Below are 26,049 nucleotides of genomic sequence, written 5' to 3'. Positions count from 1 at the left end.
AGACTGCTGGCTAGTGCCTGAAACAGTTAACTTCAAGCTCCTTGAAAGTAATAGAGTAGAGTCTGTCTCTTTCCAGCAGACTGTGCAGAGGAGTCTGTACATGTGGATACTGGTGGGTTTTAGCCCACGAGAGCTTATGCCCAAATAAATTTGTTAGTCTCTAAAGTGCCACAAGGACTCCTCGTTGTTTTTGCTGATACAGACTAACACGGCTACCACTCTGAAAAAAATCTTTGGTGGTTCAAAACTGAATCCAGGCTTAAAACCAGATTTCTTTATCCAATAGGCTATATTTTGTGGCTGTGAATGCAATCTCATCCCATTAGCCTGGATGTGAGCATGTTAATGTCATGGGACAAAAAAAATCGGTCTGAAATAATAATGGTTCTCTGCACAGTCATTTTTATCCATTAAATTACTCTGTATTTAATCCCCCCTCAAGTAATTGTCTGAAATACCTAAAAGGCACCAAGCCCACGTTATAGATTAAGAGCCTCCAAATGTCCAGCTTAATAAAGAATGTTTTTATGGTAACAAAACCAATGGCTTGTGGGAACCCTGCTCAGATACAAAAATGTTGATGTGGATCTGCATCTGCCAGAATCAACACATGCTGTCTCCTGAATTCAGTCCCTGCCCTCACACTGCCTCTTCTCTGCAAGACCTCGCTCCCCCACTTGCTCATCTCTGCTCCCTCCCTGCCCCCTCTCCCTAGCCCTTGTATCTGCAATTACCCTTTACACACAGCCTGGTTTGCTCCCCAGTTCAGATGGAGCAGTACAGCCTCTCTCTCACACAGTCAGCTTTCAAGGATCTGTCATTTACTTTTTATTTCAAATCAGCTTTTTGCTTAGTAGTTTAGTTCTTGCATGTACCTGTCAAGCTCCAAGTCAGATCCCTCCTCTGGCACTGCAGGGGCTGCTGGGTGTGGGTTCCCACTTGGTTTTGACACAGCTTTTGGTGTAGCAGATGGACTGTTATTCCTGCTGTTGGCAATGAGAAAGTGTCAAAGGCATAAAGTAACAAGGATCTTAAAAATCCATGATCACAAGCAGGAGACTAGATTTTCCAAGGTAAAACCCCCAATCCACACACCCACACCCTCTATCTACAGTAGGCACTGGAATCTCATTTCAGTGTGGGTTCACCTAGAAACGTCCAGCTATGAGGAGAAAAAGCTAGAGTAGCTGTACAGGTGTGGGGAGACCTCATGATGGGGAAAGAGTGGAGATGGCAGACAGCATGAGCTACTTCCCTGGACTGCCACCTGAGCTTGTTTTAGTTCCTAACAAAGATTAACACTGTGCTAATGGAGAGAACACAAAACACTCTGGGTAAGAGCAGACACACAGTCATCTCAGGGCAGAGGAAGTGTTGGCCTGTGTATTCTTAAGAGCTATGAAAACCATGAACAAATCAGGAGGCACCATTCAGTAGTGGTTAATGTACAAGACAGAGTCAGGAGATCTGAGCTCTTCACACAGCTCCGACAGCAATTTGCCATGTAGCCTTGGGCACGTCACTTTCACCTCTCCACATCTTAGTCGCTATTTCTACCTCATAGTAGCATTGGGAGGCTTCACTCACTAACCTCTGTAAAGTGCTTTGAGATCTTCAGACAGCAAATCCCATGGAAGGTCAGAGTATAGCCAGAAGTTAATGCTTTTGGACAGAAGTTAATACTGTATTTCAGTTAGCAATGGACAGGCTGTGGACACACAGCTCCCAGTCTACCCTGAGATACCCAAAGATTCCCCAGCCCACTTGGATTGCTTCAGAGGCACGTAGAGTTACAAGAATCCCAAGGAAATGCAGTCATCAGACACACAATTCTAAAACATGCTTCCATTTGACCTTTGAACTAGAAACATGCTGGCTGCAGAGAGATAGCCAACTGTAATGCAGAGCACAGTGAAGATTACAGCAATTTACACCTTAGTGGATTCTAACAAATACAGACTTCCTGCCTTCAGAGCTGGGATTGTCTGTCTGGAGTTTACCATCCACCAACGTGGAAGGATTATAGTCAGAGATAGGCTTTGTCTTTATAACCTTTACTAAGAATGATTTGCCTGGTATCTGTGCTCATTATGTTTTTACACTAGGCATATATACGGCTATGAGTGGCAATCTCACCCAGCATTTGGCAGGTCAGTGACAGGGAGCTGTAGTGGTGCTGTCTGCTGGAGAGACTTTAGCTCTCTGGTCTCATCATCATCTTCATACTAGACATGCAAAATAGAAGTTACTGTATGCTGAGGAGGCTTTTACATCAATTAAATACAATAAATCTGCAGTTGAAGGTTATGAGAGCTCAGCACCTCTCAGAATTGGGCCTTAGTTTTTAAATAGTGAAGGATCAAATGATAAATGCATGTGGAGATTTGCAATCTCAGCCATATGCACCTTTCACACTGGGCTCAGGATATACAAGTTATTGCTTGGTCAGATTTGGTCTCGGTGTTATTTATAATCTTTAAAGCATTTAACAGGTCTGAAGTCACAATGCAGCACTACAGCTGATGCTGTGCAAACAATACTTAAGATTCTCAAAGGCAAGTAAGGAGTTGTGGGGTTTAATTCCCATTGAAACGAATGGGGATTGTGTGGCTAAATCCCCTACTCAGTCTTGAAAAATCACAACCACCAGTGACTTTACACACCCTCCTTCTGGATGTTCACCCCAGTTTCAGGACTCTAATCAACTCCTGCTGAAGGGGATTTCAATGGGACACCTCCCATTGATCAGGTGCTGCATGACATGGAAATCTAGCAGTTTTAATTTTGGAGCTGGCCATACTAAACCCTGTTGTCATGTCAGAGTTCTTGACTCTGCCTGGCTGTGACCAAGTCCTCCTGAGGCATATGCTCTCTCTCGCACCACACCCCCATGCACCCCTCACCTTGCCCCTGCCCACATCCTCTATGCTGCCTTCGCATCTTTTCAATGCAATTCCATTTTGCAAACTGATATCCCCTCATTCTGAGGGGTACTGGTGCCACTCTTCCCTTCCAGAGAGTAGGGGTCAGCCATCTGCTTTAAAGGGGACATTTCTCCCCATCCCTGCACAGCAGAGTCAGGCATCACTGTAATCTCACCTGGAATTTCAGGCTGGGCCCATCTGTAGTTATTCTGGAACTGATGCTTTCTGCCACTATCATTCCCAGACGCCGAACCCGTGGCAAGTTGCTGTCCAGGCGGCATTTCATCCCTCCCATCATGCTGGTGAGAAGTTCTGAAAGGACAAGCAGCACATGGCAGAGTGAGCACAGCATCCCTGGCTATGGCAGCTCCCAGACAGCACACCTAGCTGAGAACCCAAATCTTTAGCTACACAACTCACACTACAGGCAGAAAGACAGACAAAGGCCCCGGGGTGGAGGCTGACACAGATTCTATACAGCAATTCTCTTTCTGCAGAGCTGTTTTCTTTCTCCATCATGTCAAGAAGCTATGCAGCAGGGCTAGGTTTTGAAGCCAAACACAATGGTACAAACACATCACACATATCCTAGAACATTTGTTTTAATAAAAGAGTTTACCAAAATACAAAAAAAGTGTGTTAGGCCAAATTAATCCCAGGCATAAATCCAATGGCTTCAAAACTGCTATGACAGATGAAATGGGCTGACTGTGTTATTATGGAAATTGCATCCATTTTGATCAGTGCAACAACCTGGAACTCACACAGGGAGGAATACTTCTCACCATGTGCCTGAGCTGTGACAGGTAATTAATTACCAGTGGCATTTCTGAACCCATTGTTCAGAGTGGCAGCTGTCTTTCATCTCCCCAAATAGATTCTGACTGCTGACAGGTTGATCGTTATTCACCAATAAAAGCTTACATCTCTCTAACGTCAGCCAGTGAGAAATCTGATCATTCATTAACACACCATAGTTTGTATCTATACAAGGCCAGGCTTTAACAGAAGAATCTTGAGTTGGCTGGGATGAAATAAACTTGTTTTCTAATAAATAATAATAAATAGCACTTATGTTTTCAAAGCACTGCATGAAAGTTAATTCACCCTCTCAAGAGCCCCCTGGGTGTAGGTGAATCATCATTTATTATTTGTATTGTGGTAGCACCAGAAGCCCTAGTCCTGAATCCAGACCCCATTGTGCTGGGCGCTGTTCAGACACAGAGTGAAAAAATGGTCCCTGCGATCAGACAAGAGATAACAGGTTGATACAGACAGCCGGGGAGCACAAGCAAACAATGAGAGAGGCTAGTCAGCATGATAGGCAGTGGTCTCAGCACACCAGCAGCCTGACTGTTGTCAGTAACTGTCTATGTAATTTTGTTACTTAACAAATATTAATGTAATTTAAAAAGAGGGATCAGAGATGACTTATCCAAAGTCACATAGTAAGTGTAAGGACTGGGAACAGAACCCAGGAGTGTTTGACAGCACTACTGCTCCAACAGGTCCCCAGAAGTTCTTTCAGCACCTGATTCTGAACTTCCAGTGTCTGCTCTAACCACTAGGAAGCACTCCTTATCCTAAGCCAGACAGAACATAGCATGCTGAAGAGCAGCACAATGAAGAGCTCTTTCTCTGCCACACATACAACGGGCTGAATGAGTTAATCTACATTAGTCACAGAATTTAACAGAACATGAGTTGTCATACAAGTAGAATCACACAATCAAGGTTTCCCACTCTAAAACAGAACATCTCTCTTTTGCCTTGCTATTATGATATTATGCTATGATAATGTTCTATATTTCCACACCCCCATAACCCATATCTGAATTAAACCAGACTAGATTATGGTTTAGGAGAAGGATGACAGTCCTGGCTAAGACTCAAGAGTGGGAGCCCAAAGACCTGAGTTCCATTTCCTACTCTGCCGCAAACCCTCTCTCCAGGACCTTGAGAGACAGGGAGGATTTGACGTGCCCAACTGCTCCTTCTCAAAATCTATGCGCCCTACCTCATCACAGAAACGTTCTGAAGATTAACCAATCAATGATTCAAAATGCTATGAGGTCTTCAAAAGAAGGTGCTACAGATGTTCCTATTGCTAGTCAGCATCTCTGACACTGAACTTTCATACTGGTGTTAACAAATTCTCTCATGTTTTCAGCAAGGCAGCCTTCCTTAGCCTCCACAGAGTCCAAATCCTAAGCTTTGTTTCAAAATCATCTTGCACTATAAATACTCACACTGCAGCAGGAATAGGTCACCTCATGATTTTCCAGACTTCAGAATTTGTGGCTTTCAGATACTGGGAGTTTAAGATAAGGTCCAAAGTGAAAAATGCACGGAGAAGAAATTGGTAAGGCCCTGATCCTCTAGATACTTACACACATAAGCAGCGTCACTCACATGAATAGACTCACTGAATTCAGTGGGACTACTCAAATGATCAGAGCTTGGGTATGTTTGTAGGATCAGGCCTGCAGGACGTGGAGCCAATGGTTATGATTAGGGGCGTCAAGGACAGAGGGCTAAAGAGGGGAAAAGTCAGAATCCAGTGGAGGGAAGGAGACCTCTTTGTTCTCTCTGCTCCTTCCCTCCTCCCTCACCTTGTCCGTTGCTCTCTATTTCAGGCTCCTTCAGGTGGGAGAGGCAGATCAGGATGGCCTTGCTAACATACAGTTGTTGCTCAACTGGACAGTGTTTCACAGCACTGCTGCTGCCCCAGGTCTCCAGGAGTTCTTTCAGCACCTGGTTCATAAGTTTACAGCATTAGCTAGATGGAGTGGGTCTGTGCTGCATCTGAAAGTCACTCTCTCACACAAACACACCACACCCTCAACCAACCAGGTGGCCTAAGGACTACTCTACCCTTCACTCCGCATAATCAGTCCCTGTAAAGTGTGGTGGCCTCTTGCCTGGGTGCAGGGCTCCAGCTCTCCACTGAGAGAATTTCTGTGGCAAGGGTCCTGAATTCCGTGACATACTGGTGCCACTGGCTGGAAATTCCATGTCAGCTCTGGGTAAATTAAATAATGGAGGTTTTAAATTCAATAAGACAATGACTAATGCAGTCAGTGCAGAAAGCCTGGGGTTATTGATTTTTACATTACATTCTATTTATTTTATGCTTACCCCAAAAAAAACTCCCAGTGTGCTGAGACTTTTGAGCGGTATGGAGGCGAAGCGTTCCCTCCCCTTTGTGTACAGGGCAGAGGCGACAAATTTTTTGGTAGGGAAAGGAACTTTAACACCTAGCTCCCTAAACTAGTAACCAGCAGCCTCTCTGCTATCCGCGTTCTCCATCAAACACACAGGACTGATCTCTGATGCCCAACCTCTGAACATTTCAGTCACAGCCCAATGGAGGTCAGGCTGTCATGGATATTGCTATATATTAACTGACCAAAAATCACAGTTATGCAACTCAGTGAAAAGAAGGAAGTGGAACAAAACAATCTAAGAGATAACAGCAGTTACAAAAGGGGAAAACCAGTTCCCCCACATCACAGCAGAAACTCTCTGGATGAGAGTAACCAGACATAGCTCCCTTCGGAGCCATTCACCAGTGCTTCATGTGGTGATCAAGAATGTTTTAAAGCAGTAAGGGGTACTCCTTCACCACTGAATCGTAGCTCACTGCCTGTGTTGGCTAAAATTGTTTTAATGGATTTGCCACTGTCTGAAGGAAAACATTTTAAAAAAACTTAAATCATAGAATCATAGAACTGGAAGGAACCTCAAGAGGTCATCTAGTCCAGTCCCCTGCACTCAAGGCAGGACTGAGAATTATCTAGACCAGGGATCTCAAACTCAAATCACCACGAGGGCCACATGAGGATTAGTACATTGGCCCGAGGGCCACATCACTGAAACCTTTTCATACAACGATACAAAAGTCATGGGGACCGATGGGCTAAGAGCCATTGGCCGTGAGCATGCGCTGAACCTCACAGAAGGCAGCTGGCAGCACCTTTCGGCCTCAGGTCACAGCCCAGAACAGCAAGGGGCTGGGACACAGGTTTTGAATCACCCCTTGGGTCATCTCTCTGTTAGAACTTCCTTTGTGTGGAGCTGAGGTGCCTTCTCCTCCCACTGAGACCAGTGGGATCTCAGGGTGCTTAGCACCTTTCAGAACAGGCTCGCAATGCACGTGCATTGCAACGAAGCCCTGAAGCCAAGGGGAATGACAGGTATGATTCAAATCCTGCCCAAACAAACAACCCGCTCTCCCAGACCACTCCAAGTTAATCCCCCCTCTGGGTCTTCCTGTGCATCCTGGCTCCTATTTATCTCTGCTAGACTGTAAGCTGTTTGAGGTCTTACCAAGCACATTGCTGGCACCTAATGAAAAGAGGGGTGTTACCATAGCCAAAAGAGGTATCTAGCGACACTTCAGTATATGCCCCGCCCCTGCCCTGCCTCTTCCCACCCCTTCCCCGCCCCCATTCCAACCCCTTCCCCAAATCCCCACCCCGGCCCCGCCTCTTCTCTGCCTCCTCCCCTGAGCGCGGAGGTAGGTGGAGGAGTGGTGACACGGTGCCTATGGCGGGCCGCAGGAAATGCGGCCTGTGGGGTGCGTGTTTGAGACCCCTGATCTAGACCATCCCTGACAGGTGTTTGTCCAACCTGCTCTTAAAAATTCCCAATGATGGAGATTCCACAACCTCCCTAGGCAATTTATTCCAGTGCTTAACCACTCTGACAGTTAGGAAGTTTTTCCTAATGTCCAACCTAAACCGCCCTTGCTGCAATTTAAGCCCATTGCTTCTTGTCCGATCCTCAAAAAGGTTAAGAACAATTTTCTCCCTCCTCCTTGTAACAACCTTTTATGTACTTGAAAACTTATGTCCCCTCTCAGTCTTCTCTTCTCCAGAGTAAACAAACCCAGTTTTTTCAATCTTCCCTCATAGGTCATGTTTTCTAGACCTTTAATCATTTTTGTTGATCATCTCTGGACTTTCTCCAATTTGTACACATCTTTCCTGAAATGTGGCGCCCAGAACTGGACACAATACTCCAGCTGAGGCCTAATCAGCGCGAAGTAGAGCAGAAGAATTACTTCTCGTGTCTTGCTTACAATACTCCTGCTAATACATGAACTAAAAAGAAGAGCTAAGAGGAGTTTAGTATAAGAAGGGCTTATTAGAAACACTAAGAAAATTATTTTTAGCCTTTCATTTGGTGGCTTCCCAATCGGACCCCAGAGTGAGTTCTCTGCTGTTGTGCCCTAGAAAATATGAGGATGATCTTACAGTTAGAGCCTAGGGCTGGGTCGGAGGACTCCTGGGTTCTATTTCCAACTGTCATTGACTCGCTCTCTTTGGATAAGTCACTTCAAATCACTTCTCTCCCTCCCCTCCCCCCTCCAATCTATAAAATGGGATTGATAAAACTAACCTACCTCACAGGGGAGTTGTGAGGCTTGGGGATCCACAGATGTGAGATGCTACAGAAGTACAATGTATCATTAGAAGCTCTGGGAGGACTGTGGCCTGTTTAAGTGGGACAGCAACTCTTCCTTCATTTTGAGCCACATTTCCTTCCTTTTCTATTCCCCCTTCCTTCTCAGCATTCCCTGGTGGCCATCTTACTACTTTTCTAGAGATGAGACAGAAGGGCAGTGATTCCTATGAAGAGGACTTCTCTGCTACACTTTGAATGAGGCCATGCAGCTCTGTCCAGGACCACCATGGGGGCATTCTTTATCACCCCATTCACACAGGTGATCCTCATTATCAGCTTCATCAAACAGCACTGAAGCATCACAGATACTGGGACAAAATGAGGGTTCAAGAGTAAAAATTCCAACCTAAATATATATCACTGAAGGTACCTAACTTACTTTGATCAATAAGGAACGTCGAAGGCTGTCTAGGGCCAGGTATCCAAGGAGGTTCTGCAGCACTGCAGTCTACAATGAAAACAATAGGATTAGTTATACTGAGCAGAAAGAACAGGAGTACTTGTGGCACCTTAGAGACTAACAGACTAACACGGCTGCTACTCTGAAACCTGTCATTATGCAAGGCACTGCATTTAGCCGTATGGAGTGGAAATCCATCAACTTCATGAAAAAACTCGTAAATCTGTTAGTCTCTAAGGTGCCACAAGTGCTCCTGTTCTTTTTGCGGATACAGACTAACACGGCTGCTACTCTGAAAACTGAGCAGAAAGTTATTAATCAGCAAGGACTTTACACACTCACACTCTCTCCCCTTCCACCCCCTCCCATTCCGGGTGAATTGATCAGAATGTTCAGGGAAAGACTGTGCAGAGTTTATGCAAACCCACAGCGCTCTTAGGAAAGTTAGAGCATGTTGTTGTGCCTAGGTATTTCAGTGCCCAAACTATTTCAGATCACACAGTTTCGGTGATGTCTATGGCACCCAAGAGAGGGCTCCTTCTAGTAAAAACCCCACTGAACCAACCCATGCACAGCAAGTCTTATTTAAAATATTGCTCCTACTATTAAACAAAAAGAACGTGAAGTCAGGGAACCTTGTCCTTCCCTTCGCTGAAGTCTTGTGCCTCTCTCCCACCCACGATCTAGTTAATGCTCAAGATACTCCAGAACATAAGGCAGAGCACGATCTTCACACTACACCCTCATGGGCTCCAGTGCTCACCCACTGCCCTGTTTCACTTCCACATCATTTCTCTCCAACCTCTGAGGGTACAGATAATTCCAAATCAAACTCCGAGCTTCTCCAGTGCACTCCTTCTCCCTGTCCTCTTGGGGGAAGGTCACACTTGCTCCCAGCCTCTCCCCCTGGATTCTAGATGGGATCAGGGCCTCTAGCTCCCCAGACTGCCGATGTCACATGCAAATCCTCCCTTGGTTCCCAGGAGAAAAGGTGACAACACTGCTGATCACCACAGATTGACCTACAAGGCAGAATACAAGCCTAGTGTCTTGAAAGGAACCACCTAGTCTGCCTTACTGCACAGGGAGAAGTTATAGCAATCTTCAGCTGAGGTCCAAGTATATGTGAGGAGTATGGAGTCTGGGGAAAGGCTTCAGAATAAAGCCCACGACCAGAGACCTGGAGCTTACCTGGGCAAGAATTCAGCACGTTGAAAAACATTGGCCTTCCTAACAGCTAGAGGCTTACATTTCCTATATTGACACAGCAGAGCCCTTACCACATAGCTGTATTGCAGGAGTAGTAGTTTCTGGGTCACCACAAACTGAGCTTTCTTGTTTTTCACAACCAGATTCCCCAGTAATCGAGACAAGACATCCGCCCTAGCAAGACAGGTCAGCAGCAAACTATCAGGGATCCATTTATCTGAACTGCTTCAGGCTGATTTCAATCAAATCATGATTTTGTAAGTGGCTACCCATTTGCAATATAATCAAAAGTCGTAGATCAGTCAAACAGCTTCCATGCAGTGCTACCACACAACTACAGAAGTGATTAATGTAGCAAAAAGATCTAGTGCTGTTTCAAATGCTGTCGAAGGATTACCAGTGAATGAATCCCCAGCTATTCCAGTCCCAACCTTTCCCAGGAAGTGGCAACATGTGAAATGATGGTGCACAGGCTGAGATCCTTCAAGAAATAATGTACTGGTGTTTATACACCTGAGGGAATTCTGCACCAAAAAAAATAAAAATTATGTGCACAATATTTTAAAATTCTGCAAATTTTGTCAATAACTAAATGTGGCTCCAGAATGGCAGTGGGGAGCACAGGCCACTGGCTGCATTGAGGTGGGAGATCACCCTGGAGCCCCCACCTCCTCCAGTACAGGCAGTCGGCAGTGAGGCTGCACCTGACCCTGACACAGTGCAAGGGCTGGGCCTGCCCCCAAAACACCTCGGGGCCCTGCCCCTCTATGCCAGGCGCACCAGGTGTGGCTGGGCAGGCTCAGCCCAGCAGGATCTAAGTGTGGAGGGATCCAGGTGTGTGGTGAGAGGTTTCTGTGTGGGGTAATCTGGGTGCGGGTAGCTCAGTGGGAGATCTGGATGCACAGGGGCTCGTTGGGGGGTGCAGGGGCAATGGGACTCTGCAGGGGATCCAGGTGATGGTGGTTGGGCTCAGTGGCGGGGTCTGGGTGTGGCAAAATGGGGCTTGGCGGGGGCTCAGTGGGGGGGGTCCGGGTGCTGGGGGAGTGGGGGTCTAGGTGCAACTGGTTGGGGCTCAGTGGGGTGGGGGTCTGGGTGTGGGGGGCTTGTTGGACGGGTCCAGGTGTAGGGAGGTAGGGCTTGTCAGGGTGAGGGTTCGATGGGCCTGCTTAACGGGGGATCCTCAGCTGCTGCCGAGGGGACATCACATGCCAGGCTCCTGCTTCCCCCCCCGTGGTTCCCCTATCCCCTTTTCTTCTCCATCCCCCTCTCCTCACTCCCACATCCCCCTCCCCATTCCACCCCCCTTCCTTCCCCACTGCCTCTTCCCCCCACGCCCCTTACCCAGCCCCACTGCGGGCAGTCACTGTTCCACAGAAAATAGGAAGGCTCCCAGCACACAGAAGGGGAGCACAACTGGCACTAGGACCCAGGAGGCTGTGTTCCGCTGCAGAGTCAGCGGAGCCCCAGATGCAACCGAGCTGGTCAGCTCTGCGTTTGCAGAAATGGGGGTGGGGGAATGGCATGTAACCCTGTGTGCCCCGGCATGTAACCCCCATGCCTCACCTTTGTTTGGGCAGCAATCCCCCCCCACAAAAAAACTGCATACATGATCACCGCCCGCCCGTCCCCCCAGGGAAAAGCAGGAAATCTGCGGGGAGGCTGTTTTCTGCAGGCGCGCAGCCCCACAGAATCCCCCCAGGAGTAAGGTGTAGCTAGAACAACTACTTCCCTCTCCCCCAAATCTTGATTTCTTACCCTGGTGCTTTCTGAACAAAGCCGCAAACCACTGCTTCCATCCAACGATCTGGCACACACTCGACCAGTCGCCAGCACATCCTCTGCCAGATGCAGTCCACCTTGGTGAGATCCATTAGGCGTGGCACCAACACATTCAGAATCTCTTCTGTATTGGGAGAGAACAAAAGGAAGCTCACTGATTGGAGGGAGCTGGGGCAATAGCCCACTACATAGTCCATGTGGATGGTTTGCAAAATCAAGCTGCTTATAGAGAGATAAACATGAACACAAGTTTGCCCCCAATGATTCAGCACCTACAACACACAATTCTTCTCACAGGTATGCCCTACCTGCAGGTTCACGTGGGCTTTCACTTGTAGCCCTAGTAACTGTGACACTGGCAGACCAGGTGTCAGCTCATACCAAGGCACATAGGTCTCCACTGAACACTGACAAGTACATAGCTGGAACCAGTCTGGTTCACCTGTGTGTTAGTATTATTAGGCTACATCTACACTACAGGGGGGGGTCGATTTAAGATACGCAAATTCGGCTACGCGAATAGCTGATCCGACTTACTCTGTTGTGAGGACGGCGGCAAAATCGACTGCCGCGGCTCCCAGTCGACGGCGCTTACTCCCACCTCCGCTGGTGGAGTAAGCGCGTCGATTCGGGGATCGATTGTCGCGTCCTGACGAGACGCGATAAGTCGATCCCCAAGAGATCGATTTCTACCCGCCGATTCAGGCGGGTAGTGTAGACCAGGCCTAAGAATGTGTTTAGTGTTTAGACTTTATGAAATGCTTGTAAGTTGCTGCATGCATTAATCTCATTTATAATATCTGCATGCCATATTATAAGGTAAAAGCGTTTCCTCTGCAACTGTAAATCACAAGACAGAAGAGAAGCATTAAGAAACGTGAAATACTAGTTTCCCACAGGAAATGTTATCTTCTTCCCAACACCAGAAAAACTATTGTGGAACATCAGAGGACAAAATACTTTGTTGATTGCTCCCCCGCCCAACCCCTCATGAACAGCTGAATTTGCAACTTGAAGCAGAAGGGGGGGAAGGAATAAAAAGCCCTAACAAGGAGGATCTTTTATGCTGCTTGGGCTTTGAGGGCAAGGATTACTAAGCATAAGCAAAAGATCCCCAGGGCTTGGCCGGGGTTAGCCCCAAAAGGACACATAGATCTTGCTTATTACAGAAGCTTCTATTACTTTTTGACACTTGAGATTGGAACTCATTTGTGTGTATATACATTTACCTCTTTTAAACCTTATAAATAACTAGAAAAAGGAAAGAAGAGAGTTAATAAATTTTTAGGTATAGTCAATCCTCTAATAAATTAAGAGTTGCCTTTGGTGTGAGACCTAAGGAGAAATTGACCTGGGGTTAGTGACTGGTCCTTTGGGACTGGGAGTAACCTGAATATTGTTGTGATTTTTGGTGTAAGGAACCATCTATCACAAAGGAAGGCTTTCCTGGGTGGCAAGATAGATCACAGTACCCAAGAGGACTATCTGTGGCTCCATGTTAAGGCTGTTATAGTGCTTGAGGAGTTTACACTTGATAATTGGCTGGTGAAATCTAAGTATAGAACTCACAACTAATTTGGGCTTTGTACCCTGCTTCTTAACAGTCTGCCCTGAGGTTGGTACCCACACGCTCTTGAGCCACTGCAGGACAGCTTGACAGTAGCTTCCAGGAATCCCTTGTTGAAGTAGGAGATTGGAACTCCTTCCTTAACTTCCCCATCTGTTACATGCTACTGCACATGGGGAGCAGCCTTCACCTGCTCCAAAATGCTAAGTGAAACCAAAATGAAGGCTCATCACATGCACAGCCTGTTATCTAGGGGCTGTGATTTTTAACTCATTGGTGTTTGCAATGCATTTTCAGAACCTCAGATGGAAGGCACTAGGGAAGTATAATGCCCAGGACAGCAGGACTCCTGGAAGACTAGTGTTCTCATTGACTCTTGGGAGAAGGAGAATGGAACACACTCAGATCAGCCACGGAGAGAGAGAGATAGGTAACAGACACACAGTTGGGATGCCTCAGAAAGGAGAGAAGGCCGTGTCTACAAACTGTAGGCAACATCCCAGGCCACGAATGAATCTACCCTCAACCTCCCTCTTTTAGTGACCACCCTATTACAATCACGGTTCCTTGTTGATGTAATTCTATCATATCCTTTAGCCCAAAACCATGTTACAAGGCACTCACCTTGTCTCCCATGCACGCACACCTTCCCCAGCACTTGAGACACGAAGGAGATGGAACAGTCCAAGCCACCTGTGGTATAACGAGACACATGTTTAATGAAACATTTAGATTGCCAGCCATTGACATCTTCCTAGAGGCTGATTATCAGGAGACCTCCCCTTGTACTGTTTCACTCTCTCAGTGCAGCTGTAGTTGGTCTGCAATCTCACCTCTTAATGAGTCAGAGATCCTCTGCAACACCTGGATGATTTCAGTAGCCAGCAGAGGGAAATAGTTTTGTGGGAAGAATATAGGCAGGTTATTCCCCTGGAGCTTTTTGCACAAGTGGTCAGGCAGACACACAACCTTGTTGAGGAGGGTCTCTTGAAATGTGGGTAAACCAGCCTGTGCTTGCTGATGACAGACCTCCCACATCAGAGCCGACATGCGTCCTGTCTGCAGAAACTGTTCCAGGATGCTAATGACCTTCATCAGGCGAAAGCTGGGACTGGAAAGAAATAAGAGTGCCCCCCCTTTAATTAATGAGGAAGAGGACACACAAATGAGAATTACAGAACTGGAAGGGACCTCGAGAAGTCATCTACTCCAGTCCCCTACACTCATCTAGACCATTCCTGACAGGTCTGTTAGTCTTTAAGGTACCACCAGACTCCTTGTTATTCCTGACAGGTGTTTGTCTAACCTGCTCTTAAAAATCTCCAATGATGGAGTGGCAATCATACCACTTTCTGCTGTGATCCCATCAATCACACATAGTGCCACAATGCATCAGAATGTAATTTAAGATTAGCAGTGAAATAACACTGTATCCCTACAGCTCCTTCTGCCTGTGACTCTCACCACACTTTACACTCGTTAACGAATTCAGCCTCACTACCCCCATGGGAGGTGTGGAAGAAGCATCATTTCCCCATTTGCAAAACAGGGGAAAATGAAGCACCGAGAGCTGAAGTGACCCTCTCAAGGCAACACAGTGAGTCAATGGCAGAGCTGGGAATAGAAGTCAGGTCTCCTGGCTCCCATCCCTGTGTTTTAACCACATTACAATCTTTCTATCAATGTAGTTATATGCCTTCTACCCTTGGGCCCTGAATCGTGGCCAGGATGCCAAAGCCAGGAATCATCAGGACCATCTTGTGGAAGCAGAGAAAGAACTGACAGGAAGGGGATGCAATGCATGACAGTTCGTTAGCAAGAGTTAGGCTAACTGTAACCCTAATAACGCGAAATTTGTAGAAGCAAGGAATGTGTGAGGCGAGTGGAAAAGAACTGTGTAAAAAGTTGTTGCGACCTTGTGTAGATAACATGTAAATAATATGGAATGTAGACTAAGAGTCTACATTAGTAAGCAAAACAAAATATTAGAATGACCTATGTATAAACAAAATGCAGCTGTTGCTCATTATTGTTTGTAACAAAAGGTATAAATGCTTGCTGTAATTGTTTACCTGTTAAAAGACCTGTTTAGCTTTTTTTTTTATGCAATTAATAGAGAAAAAATAAAGTATTTGATTTGCTGTACCCAAACAAAAAGTGAAAACTCTGTTATTTTCGACAATTTGGGGGCTCGTCCGGGATGGCAACGCCCGCAGAGGTACCGGCAGCTGCTACGGATCGTTCCCCTTCGAACCCCATGGCGCCACAATAAAGGTAGGAGACCTTTTGAAATCTCTATTGGGGTGTCGAAGGAGGACTGTCCGTGGGGCCGTCTGTCCCTGTTGGGCTCACGCCTTCCGAACTTATTAACTGTGCAGCAAGGTCAAATGCAGAGCGGTTCTGGGAAATTGTTTTGCCGCCCCCAATAAGGTAGTTGTATGCGGTTCTGGGGACCTGTTAGTTTGGCCGCCCCCATATATGCATATAAAAGATGCATGGGTATGCACCGGTGCTGAGGGGTTTTTACCGCCTCAAGAGGGGTTGTTACCGCCTCATAGTGTGTTAAGTACGAACAGAGGGGTTGTTTACCGCCTCAAGAGGGGTTGTTACCGCCTCATAGTGTAAATGCATCGTGGTACTTGGAAATAGTACCTGAAAATAGAGGCCTTGGTGTGTGTGTGTGTGTGTGTGTACACCAGTGTAAATTAAGAGTTACCAAAAAACGCCCAAAGTACTCTGCGAAGTCTTTTGGCTCGTGACCAGAACTACTCTAACGCAAGCCTGGTAACTAAAAAATCTTTTAAAAAATCCGACCCACGGTGGGCTAACTCGGCCTAGCATCGCCGGCAAAAAGGCTACCTGGGTCTAGAAGTGTGTAAACCCATCTTCCCTCCCCTTTTCCTCTCTGTGTAAGCCACTAACAGTCTAATCATCTCACTGAATGCAACAAAAGTAAGCGGCGCCGTCTCTCTAAAACTAGCCGACGCTCTTTGCTAAAAAAAGGTGTAAAAGGGTTGTGGCCATCCTCGTTAGCCTCTCCTGTGTGAGTACCCTGTAAAAAAAAATCCTTAGTTTATGTGCCGCTAGAGCGGACAGGGCATCCTCCCTGTGTGTGTGATTGGAAAATGGGTGGGAGACAGTCTAAAAATTCCCTCTCACCCCCTAAGGGTACCCCAGCTTATTTCATGTACGTACATTATGGTCCTAAAACCTGCAGGTATTTAGAAAATTTAAATCATTACAAGCATAAAAATTCATCTAAACAATGCCCACTAAAAGGTACCTTCAATCTAAATAAAATCATACATCTCAAAGGAGCTTTTAATCACCAAAAAGCCTCTAACACACAATGGAAGCAATCTGTCTATTAAAAAAAAAAAAAACGGGTTAATTTAAAATTCAGCTTGGTCCAAAAATAAAAAAAAAGTTAATCTGCGTTCAAGGTCAAAAATCAATGCAAACCAGGCTAAGTACAAAAAAAAAACTACTTTCGGCCCCAGCTGGCTGTAAAAAAATATAAACATAGTCAAACCAAAGGCAATACAAGTTACAGGACTAAAATTACATTTGCAAAGCTTAACTGTCCAATAAAATCCAACAGTCTGCCTTTGCGACCTTGGAGCCGGCGTGGTTTGGGGACGCTAAAAAAGCCACAGGCAGCCGGCCTGGACTGGAATCACTGAAAAGACGCCCCAAAAAACCCCAGGGCGTAAAAAAACTGCCCTCCCAAAAAAAAAGCAAGTTGAAGATTGCACAGCACCTTCTCTGAACGTTATACACAGACGTGGCCAGTCTAAACGTACGTGTGTAAGTATAAAAGTGTGCCTACTCTCAGCCGCAGTAAGTCTAAAAACCGAAAAGGGATTTAGCATTCCTCTCTCCACCCCGGTTGACCGGGAAGGGTGTCAGGTAAATCTACCCCAGTCGTAGCAGGCCTGGGCAATAAAAAAATTAAAAAAAAAAAAAAAAGTTGTGTACTTAATAACTAAAATTAAGCAATTAAAAGCACAGATCATAAACCAAGCAGCAACTCAAACCTACGCCCTGGGCAAGTTGCAAGCCTTAAAACAGAACTTCCAAGCAAAAAAAAAAAGCACTGGCTAAGCAAGTACCGGTCCTTCAGGAACTTGTCAAAATTTAACCATTTGTGTTTGCATATGCTGTAACAGCAGTGTGTTTGCCACAAAAAAAAATTAAATAGTTAAACACCAATGGGCCATGCGTTTTGCCCAAGTGGCAAGCCTCACCCTCCTAGCTAAATTGGTGGTTCAGCAAAAAAAGCAAAATTGGGCCCAAGCGGGCAGGCAATAAATAAAAAAATTAAAAAACAAATTAAAAACTTTAAGGGCATAGTAAAAAAAAAAAAAAAAGTAATTATAAGTATGGGGATTTCAAATCCCCAAAATATAACTAAAATGGTAAAATGTGTGTAAAACAACGTCTTTGTACCAAGGTGCAAAGCTCTCCTTTCTTCTGCAGAATAAAGAAACTCTTCCTTATCCCTGTCTGGCTGTTATTGGCTCTCAGCTAGGTGAACCCAATATTTCGGTAACAGTTACTGGCAACTCCGGTTAATAAATTTCTGTCTTATACATTTGGGCATTAGGTATGTAAACAAAACTGAGCCTCTCATTCGTAATGCCTCAAAGTGAAAGCCATCGTGTGCAATAAAGCTCTAAAGTCAAATTGGGATCCTTCTGTCCCGTCCCCTGTAGCGGTCAGTATTAGTAAAAATTCCTGTAATAAAATCCTATTAGGCCATAATTCCCTCTGTTCTCTGTGTAATTCTCTGTTAAAGTGTCAGCAGGCAAATGAGTGGGTCTCTGGTAAAACCCTCTAAGAATAGCCCTTTAAATTATATGTTAAGTAAATGGCCTTTACCCGGTGTTCAAAAAAAAATGTCAAAAAGACGCTTGTTGCAGCTTTGCACCCAGGATTGGCCAGCCCTGGGCACTAATTGGCCCGAATCCAAATCTTTTAACATTCCGATTTACTTAACTCCCTTGCGCCTGGTACTAAAAAACCAGGCACCGGAACAAATAAATTATTGGTTTTTGTGAAATCTGTGTTTTATAAGTTTAAAATAAATTGGTATTGTTTAAAGTTGCAAAAACCAAAAATACTTTTGCCAAACACAGAAAACTAATGTTGTTTAATATGGTATTTAGCATTTAATCCTTAAAATAACTTAATGCTTTACAAAATTTAAAATGTTTTAACTAAAAACCAAAGGTTATGGCTGCAGCAGGGTAGTCAAAGCCAAAAAAATAAAAAATTTGAATTTGTTTTTAAATAACAAAATAGCAAATAAAAAAATCTAGTAAAAAAAAAAAAAAAAACAGTGCCCCTGGCTCTGTGTAGTCAAGCTGTCACTTTACTAGGAGTGCATAAAAATTTTGTAAGCACAAAAAAAACAATTACACCTCGTGTAAAAATTTATGTGGCTAATGTTATAAAAATTAAATTGTAAATAAAATGTGCATTTTCCCCAAAACATGTGCAGTGTATATTGTAGCAAAGGTAAAAAAAAAATGCAAACCTACCAATATAGGTTGTGTTGTCTCTTTCAAATCACTGGGTGTTTAAAAGCAAAAATTAAAAGTAAAATGCAATCAAAAGTCTAAAAAAGTTAATTGTGTCCCTTTTTACGTAAAAAAATTTAAGCTACAAATAGCTTTAAAACTAAAAGCAAGCCAAAAAGCATCTGTATTAATGCAATTTTCTAACTAATAAAGTAAAAGCCACTAAAACCTGGGCTGCCTATAAAACAAATACAAAAAAATATGGGGTAATTCTGTTTTGCCTAAAATCAACAAAAGTATGTGTATATAAAAAAAATATTTTAAGCAATAACTGACTGCCCAGAAGAGGTAGACCTCTGTTCTTTTGTCTTTCAGATCATCAAAGAAAACGGATGCCAGCTGAACAGCATTCAATGTACCATGCATTTACTGGTACAATAGGAATTATTTTTGTGTTCTATGTCCTGTCTTGTGGTGTTTGTCTTGTGGCCAGAATTGTTGGGTTTAATATTTTCATAAAACAGTCTAGTTCAAAATTAAATAGAAGGGTTAAATCAAAAAGCAGATACTTGTTTTATTCAACTTGGAATACAAAGTGTTTGGATAAATCAGGAAAATGTAATATACTAAAGTCTAATACATTTGCTTAAGTAAAAAAAAAAAAAACTTCATTGGCCAGATTTTTTTAATTAAAAAAAATTGTTGTTAAAATTTGCATACCAACAGTCTTTGGAAGCAAGGACATGGAAGGTTAACCCACTCCACATATTGCCCATGGGATCCTTCTGGCAACCTCAGATTTCTAGCCAGAGGGCTGGGGGGAAAAAAAAGCTATTGTACACCAGAGGTTGTACCAAGTGAACTCCTCAAAAGTGGGTGTGCTTGTCCTGGTTTGTTGCTCCAAAGCTCTGTAATAAAGTTATTTTACTGAAAGGGTGTACATGGCATACATTAAATAATAAGACTAATGTACTGTATAATGGCAATGTGTATGTGTTCATTGTTGGAAAAAGGTGTATAAGTAAAAAGTAAAAGTTTCCTTTGTAGGTTAAAAAAAGACCAAAAAAAAAAGTTAACTAAAAAAAATAGCTAGCAAGCTCAGTCCAAAAATAAGACGCTGGCCCCATCCAAAAACACTGCCCACAGCTAAGACTTGGCTGACAGCCAAAAAAGGGGGGCCTGAATGTGCCCAAGCAACTATGAAATCTGTAAAACACTGCCAGGCATTAATAAACTGTGTTAAGTTTGTTTTCTCACAAATAAAAGAAGTGCTACCCAAGACCCTAGCAGCCCTGCCATTCATTGAAACACGAAGACTGAGTCTACGTAAAGTCCATCAACGAAAGACTGCTTTGGCTCCACACTGGAAGGGCCCTTTCCAAGTCCTGTTAACCACCAAAACCTCTGTAAAGTGCCAAGGACTACCTGCCTGAACCCAGGTTTCTCACTGTAAAAAGACCCCTCCACCTCGGGAGGACTCTCCGACTAATGATAAGCCTATTTCTCCTTCTAGCTCTGCTGTGCCTTCTGGACAGCAAAAAAAAAAAAAAAAAAAAAAAAAAAAAGACAAGGTAAAGTGCTAGTAACCTCTCCCTTGTCCACTGACAAACCTACTGTGCCTTTGGATTTTTCTAAAAAAAGCAAAACCATTACAGGGTAATGTGCTAGTAACCTCTCCCCTGTATGATGCTAAACCACACTGTTACAAAAAAAACCAAAAAAAAACACTTGCTTCATTAAAACCACAAAGTCCAGGAATTCCTGACTACAAAAGACATTAAAAACTAACCCTGGTAAAAAAACAAAAAATTATACACTGGCAGAAAGAAACTTGTGGGACCCATGCTTGGGAACGTGGTATTAATTGGATTTTGGGGTTTATTCTACAGGCTGCGCCCTGTGTTTTAAATAAGTCCTTCAGCATGTATTGCCCTCCCTAATTGGATTTTAAATAATAAGTACCAAAGGCACCTTGTTGCCATTGCCCCTGCCATCTCCTCCATTACACTATTACCCCTGTAACACATCCAAATACAGACAATGCCATATATTTGATAAAACCAATGGCCAAGGCCTTCACACTTTAGTGATTTATTTAAATATTGTTTAAAAAAAATTATTTTTAAGGTTCAGAATATCCCATATAAGCAAACAATTAAATAAATCAGTAAAAATAAAAGTATATAATATCACTACCAATGATCCCCAAGAATCTGGAATTGCAATTAATGGGTTCTATAGCAAATGTTCCTGGAATTTGCATTGTGTTAAATAAAAGAGGCCCTTATTGTTATTTGGTCACCCAATTAGTAAACAATTAAACAAATACCCAAAGTTTGTTTTGCCACTGGAAATTTTACCTGCATAAAAATTATTCCAGTGACTAATAATGTGACCTGTACCTTATTGCAATACACCCGTTCTTATGCCATTAGTATCAATGCCTCCCGGAAGTACATAAAGGTGTTCAACCAACAAATGTGGTATAGTACTACACCCAAAGAGAGATGTATTAAAATATCAATGAACTGTAATTAACACTACACTAGGGACTGTTAAATTTTCATTGCCCTTATCCAGTTTCCAAATTACCTCTACATACCCAAATTGCTCACAGGGGGCTGCCATTAAATTAGCACAACAGAGGGCTTGGGTTATTTCTTCTAAAAAGAAGAAAGACTTGACCGGATCCCTATGGGATGGGGCCAATAGTGCTGCAGCAGTTTGGAATATTTTTAAAAACCAAAAACATAATAAAAAATTGGGGCAACTAAAAAAGGCCATTGGCCTTGTTTTTGGAGCACAACTAACCCAGGTACAGGCTGAAATTGGTAAGTTACATGTTATTTCCGCCCTTAGTTCTATAACCCAAAAGTTGCTAACAAAAATGGTATTAAATATCACTAAGACTGGGAAGGCATTGCAGTGAAATCTAGCATGTTCAAAAATTCAAAATTTCCTGAATGACCAGCTAATGGCCATTCGGAATAATCTAAAGCATCAAGCTTGGCCCACTGCCCTTACAGACACATCAAAAGTACCATCTAATCTGTGGCCATAAAACAGTGCAGATGTTCTCAGTGCTCCTTCCAAGCATATGAACCGGTTGGGGGGGTATGGGCTCCCACATACCAAATCCTGCTGGGTCCATGAGAAAAATGCATGTGGAATTGGGTAATTCACCGAGACATCTAAAAAATTAGACCCAAATTAGGTATGCCCAATCAATTTTTAGTCAGTGCTCCTAAAATTACATCTAACATTTGAATGGGGTTAAAAAGTCAATGGACATTTTGGCCGTTAAAACCCCCACAGCTTCAGTGTATCCGTAAACTGAAGCCAGAAGCAGTTGTTACTCTTCATAACTACGTTTGCTAAAAAAATAAAAAACAAAAAACTACCCTAACAAAACACTTACTTTTTCAAGCTAATAATAGCTGTGTGTATGTTAATGCCACCACATCGCAAAACATACATTTTAATCTCACTACCACTGCAAGCAATCATATTAACTACTGGCTTGCAAATAAAATTTTGCAAGTAGTCCTTAGGTTCCAAATACCCTTTAATTGGACTAGTTTAGTACCTAATCGATTTCAAAATTTGCTTTCACTGTTACCAAAGGTTCAAAAAATCTCTAAAGTACAAGGGCAAATTCTCATGCTTCAAAATATATATCAAGTTAAAAAGTATGCCTTTCAAACAGCTTATAAAGTATTCACCTTATGTACTAAGTATTAGTATAGTATTAGTATTAGTACTAAGTATTAGTACTAAGCATATTGTGTTATATAACTAAAATTGTACAACAACCCCATCATATTATCGCTATGAAAATGTTATTGCTTGTGTTGTTGTTAGCTAGTGTAAAAGTATGTTATTGTTGTTGTAAAAAACGTAATAATAGTAATACCTTTCATGTCCATGCTCATCATGCATTGTCATTACATCCAATCAAAACCCCTAAGGTTAAAGCATCTAATGTAAAATCTAAATTCCGAGATTTAATGCAAATAAAGATTTGAAAATGTTTGTTGTACTAGTAGTACAAAAGGGGGGGGGTTGTGGAAGCAGAGAAAGAACTGACAGGAAGGGGATGCAATGCATGACAGTTCGTTAGCAAGAGTTAGGCTAACTGTAACCCTAATAACGCGAAATTTGTAGAAGCGAGGAATGTGTGAGGCGAGTGGAAAAGAACTGTGTAAAAAGTTGTTGCGACCTTGTGTAGATAATGTGTAAATAATATGGCATGTAGACTAAGAGTCTACATTAGTAAGAAAAACAAAATATCAGAATGACCTATGTATAAACAAAATGCAGCTGTTGCTCATTATTGTCTGTAACAAAAGGTATAAATGCTTGCTGTAATTGTTTACCTGTTAAAAGACCTGTTTAGCTCTCTCCCTCTATGCAATTAATAGAGAAAAAATAAAGTATCTGATTTGCTGTACCCAAACAAAAAGTGAAAACTCTGTTATTCTCCGACAATCTTGAACATTCCCCTTTTATGCTTTGATGTGAAAAGACCTCTCTATGATGCAACCACAGCTGAGCCTGGGGATTTGATTACAACACACTCGTTCTTTCACATCATTACAACTATTGCAATGTGTAGTATAGGAAGGCCAGTGCCTATACTCAACACCCAGATTAAAATAACAGGAGTACTTGTGGCACCTTAGAGACTAACAAATTTATTAGAGCATAAGCTTTCGTGGGCTACAACCCACTTCTTCGGATGCACTTCTTCGGATGGGTTGTAGCCCACGAAAGCTTATGCTCTAATAAATTTGTTAGTCTCTAAGGTGCCACAAGTACTCCTGTTATTTTTGCAGATACAGACTAACACGGCTGCTACTCTGAAACCCAGATTAAAGCATGGGAAATGAACACGGAGTTAGCATTATTCATGGACAAGGCTACAAATAGGTCTTTTCTGCACTAAACTGAAGCCATATTTACCAGATCATCTGACTAGGTTGGAATTGTAATGTGAAGGGGCCATCACATGTTTACATGCTTTTAGTGCTAACAAATATGGGGCTGAAGCCAGGCTTACCCCATAGAAATAATGGAGTCCAGCAGAACCAGAAAGGCTTGGTCAGCTGGCCCTTCCAAGAAAAAGCTATCCCATAATTCCTTCTGCTGATCAGAGGTAAGAAGTTCTATCCAATCTGGACTCAGGTTACTGACAAGACCTCGCAGAAAGGCAGAAAAATGCACACGGGTAAATTCTTCCCTCTCCTTCAGGGGGGCTTCGTTTTCAGTTCCACCTAGGTAGCACTTAATTGTGCCAAGCGCCTCTGAGATCTGGACTCCATTCCTGGAAGAGGAAAGGATGTTGATAGCTTCTCGTACCGCACGTCCGACTTCAAAGGGCTCGGGATCCATTCGGTAAAGTCACTTCTGGAACTGATCAAACAAAGGGGAAAATGAAACAGAGAATGATGGTGCCCAGACACCTGGCTACTGCGATCCTTCTGAAAGGGCACTCTGTTTAGCCTGCAGACAAGATGAGTCTGGTAGTCTCAGCCGAGCCACTAGTGGGTGTTTCCCCACATCACAAAACTCCCACATAAATTGGCAGGCCTGCAGGCCTCTGCTCAGCACTGGAGAATTATTAGTTAATTATTATTATAATTTATTTGTATTGCAGTAGCACTTCAGAGAAGAGCCCTGCAAATTCAATATCCACAAACCATTTATGCGGATCGGATGCACATGTATCCGCACAGGGCTCTACTTAAGATCCCCCGTCATGTACCAGGGCTCATGATTTGACTGGGATCAGAGACCCATGACACTAGGTGCTGTACACACATATGGAGCCTCAGGGTGCTAAGTGTTGTTTACACAGGAGCTGACTGAGATCAGGGCCCTGTGGAGCTAGGTGTTGTACACACACACACACACACAGGGCCTCAGGACATTAGGCACAGCGCATGCACACATATGGTCTCAGGGTGCTAGGTGCTGTGCACACACACGACCTCAAAGCACAAGGAACTCCTCTTTTCCTGCCCCCGACACACATCCTCAGGGTGCAGATACTGTGCATGTGCACACACACACGGCCTGTGTCATTGCACACGCATACATACAGGCCCACCACTGCACACACACATGGAGCCCACAGTACTAAGTGCTGCACGCACACAGGGCCACACACACACAGGACCCATAGCACTCTAGGTACTGCACACAGGGACACACACGGCACCAGGCACAGCTCACACTCAGGCACACACATGGACATGGGGCCTGCCGCGCTAGGTGCTGCGCGCACACACACACGGTGCCCGCAACGCTAGATGCTGTGTGCGCGCGCACACAAACACACACACACGGGGGGGAGGGGGGACCGGCGTTAAGCGCTGCACACACACTGGGCCCACAGCTCTAGGTGCTGCGTGCACACCGTGAGGGGCGGTCCCGGTCCCAGGCGCTCGCAGCCCGCCTGACCCGCTCTCCAGTGGCGCCGGCCGGGGTCCGCAGCGGCCCACAGCCCCCCTCGGTCTCGCGGAGGGCAGGGGCAGGAACGGGGCCAGCAGGACCCCCGGCCCAGCTCGAGTGGGGGCGGGGCGCCGCGCCGCGATGTGTCTCCCACCCGGAATCCCTTTACAGACTCACCCCTCCGGCCCGCGCGCTTTTCCCGCCGGCACCTTCTCGCTCTGTCACCCAGCCTAAGATTCGCCACACACCCCACTCCCGGTCCAGGCCTGTCGAATCTACTGAGCCAGCGCTGAAGGCAATGGTTGAAATGCCCCGTCTTAAAGAGACAGTAACACGTGACGGGGAGCGTTTGCTCTTCCCAGCCCCTGGGGCTGTAGGTGTTCCCACTCCACGCAGGGCTGGATTAACCTTTTGTGGGCCCAGCGCCAAACATATTTGTGCCCCCCCCATGGGGACAATGCAGCATGGCACAGGGAGGTCAGTCCCTGGAGTGAGCTGCTGGCCAGGGACATGGCAGGGGCAGCCCCACTCCCCCCAGCCTGCTGCAAGGGCACTGTTTACAAACCAGCAGTTACCAGACACACAGTGGCTCACCTAGCCCTGTGCTGCCAACATGCCCCTTCCCCTCAGGGGTGGGCCTATGCCACACCACAGAGGCCCCCCCACCTAACACTGGAACAGCCCTCCAATTCCCTATGGCCAGAGGCCCCCCCACACACACTATGC

The 26,049-nt window shown here is 44.5% G+C and overlaps 1 protein-coding gene across 1 annotated transcript in view; it reads right to left on the bottom strand.

The window, feature by feature from the left end:
- Nucleotides 1-25,555, bottom strand: part of TELO2 (telomere maintenance 2) — a 51,380-nt gene extending 25,825 nt beyond the window's left edge. Inside the window, exons 1-11 of the mRNA XM_065411748.1 lie at nt 25,501-25,555; nt 23,930-24,282; nt 14,182-14,459; nt 13,973-14,041; nt 11,758-11,905; nt 10,074-10,176; nt 8,773-8,841; nt 5,537-5,678; nt 3,100-3,236; nt 2,137-2,225; nt 876-986 (exon numbers count right to left, since the gene is read on the bottom strand). Coding sequence (XP_065267820.1) covers nt 876-986; nt 2,137-2,225; nt 3,100-3,236; nt 5,537-5,678; nt 8,773-8,841; nt 10,074-10,176; nt 11,758-11,905; nt 13,973-14,041; nt 14,182-14,459; nt 23,930-24,261 — 1,478 coding nt within the window. The 5' untranslated portion in view covers nt 24,262-24,282; nt 25,501-25,555. The remainder of the gene's footprint in view (nt 1-875; nt 987-2,136; nt 2,226-3,099; nt 3,237-5,536; nt 5,679-8,772; nt 8,842-10,073; nt 10,177-11,757; nt 11,906-13,972; nt 14,042-14,181; nt 14,460-23,929; nt 24,283-25,500) is intronic.
- Between the last annotated feature and the right edge of the window lie 494 nt (nt 25,556-26,049).

This window comes from Emys orbicularis, chromosome 10 (genome assembly GCF_028017835.1).
Source record: "Emys orbicularis isolate rEmyOrb1 chromosome 10, rEmyOrb1.hap1, whole genome shotgun sequence".
Taxonomy (NCBI): domain Eukaryota; kingdom Metazoa; phylum Chordata; order Testudines; family Emydidae; genus Emys; species Emys orbicularis.
The sequence above is the reverse complement of the archived record's forward strand: the minus strand, read 5'-3'. Positions and strand labels throughout refer to the sequence as shown.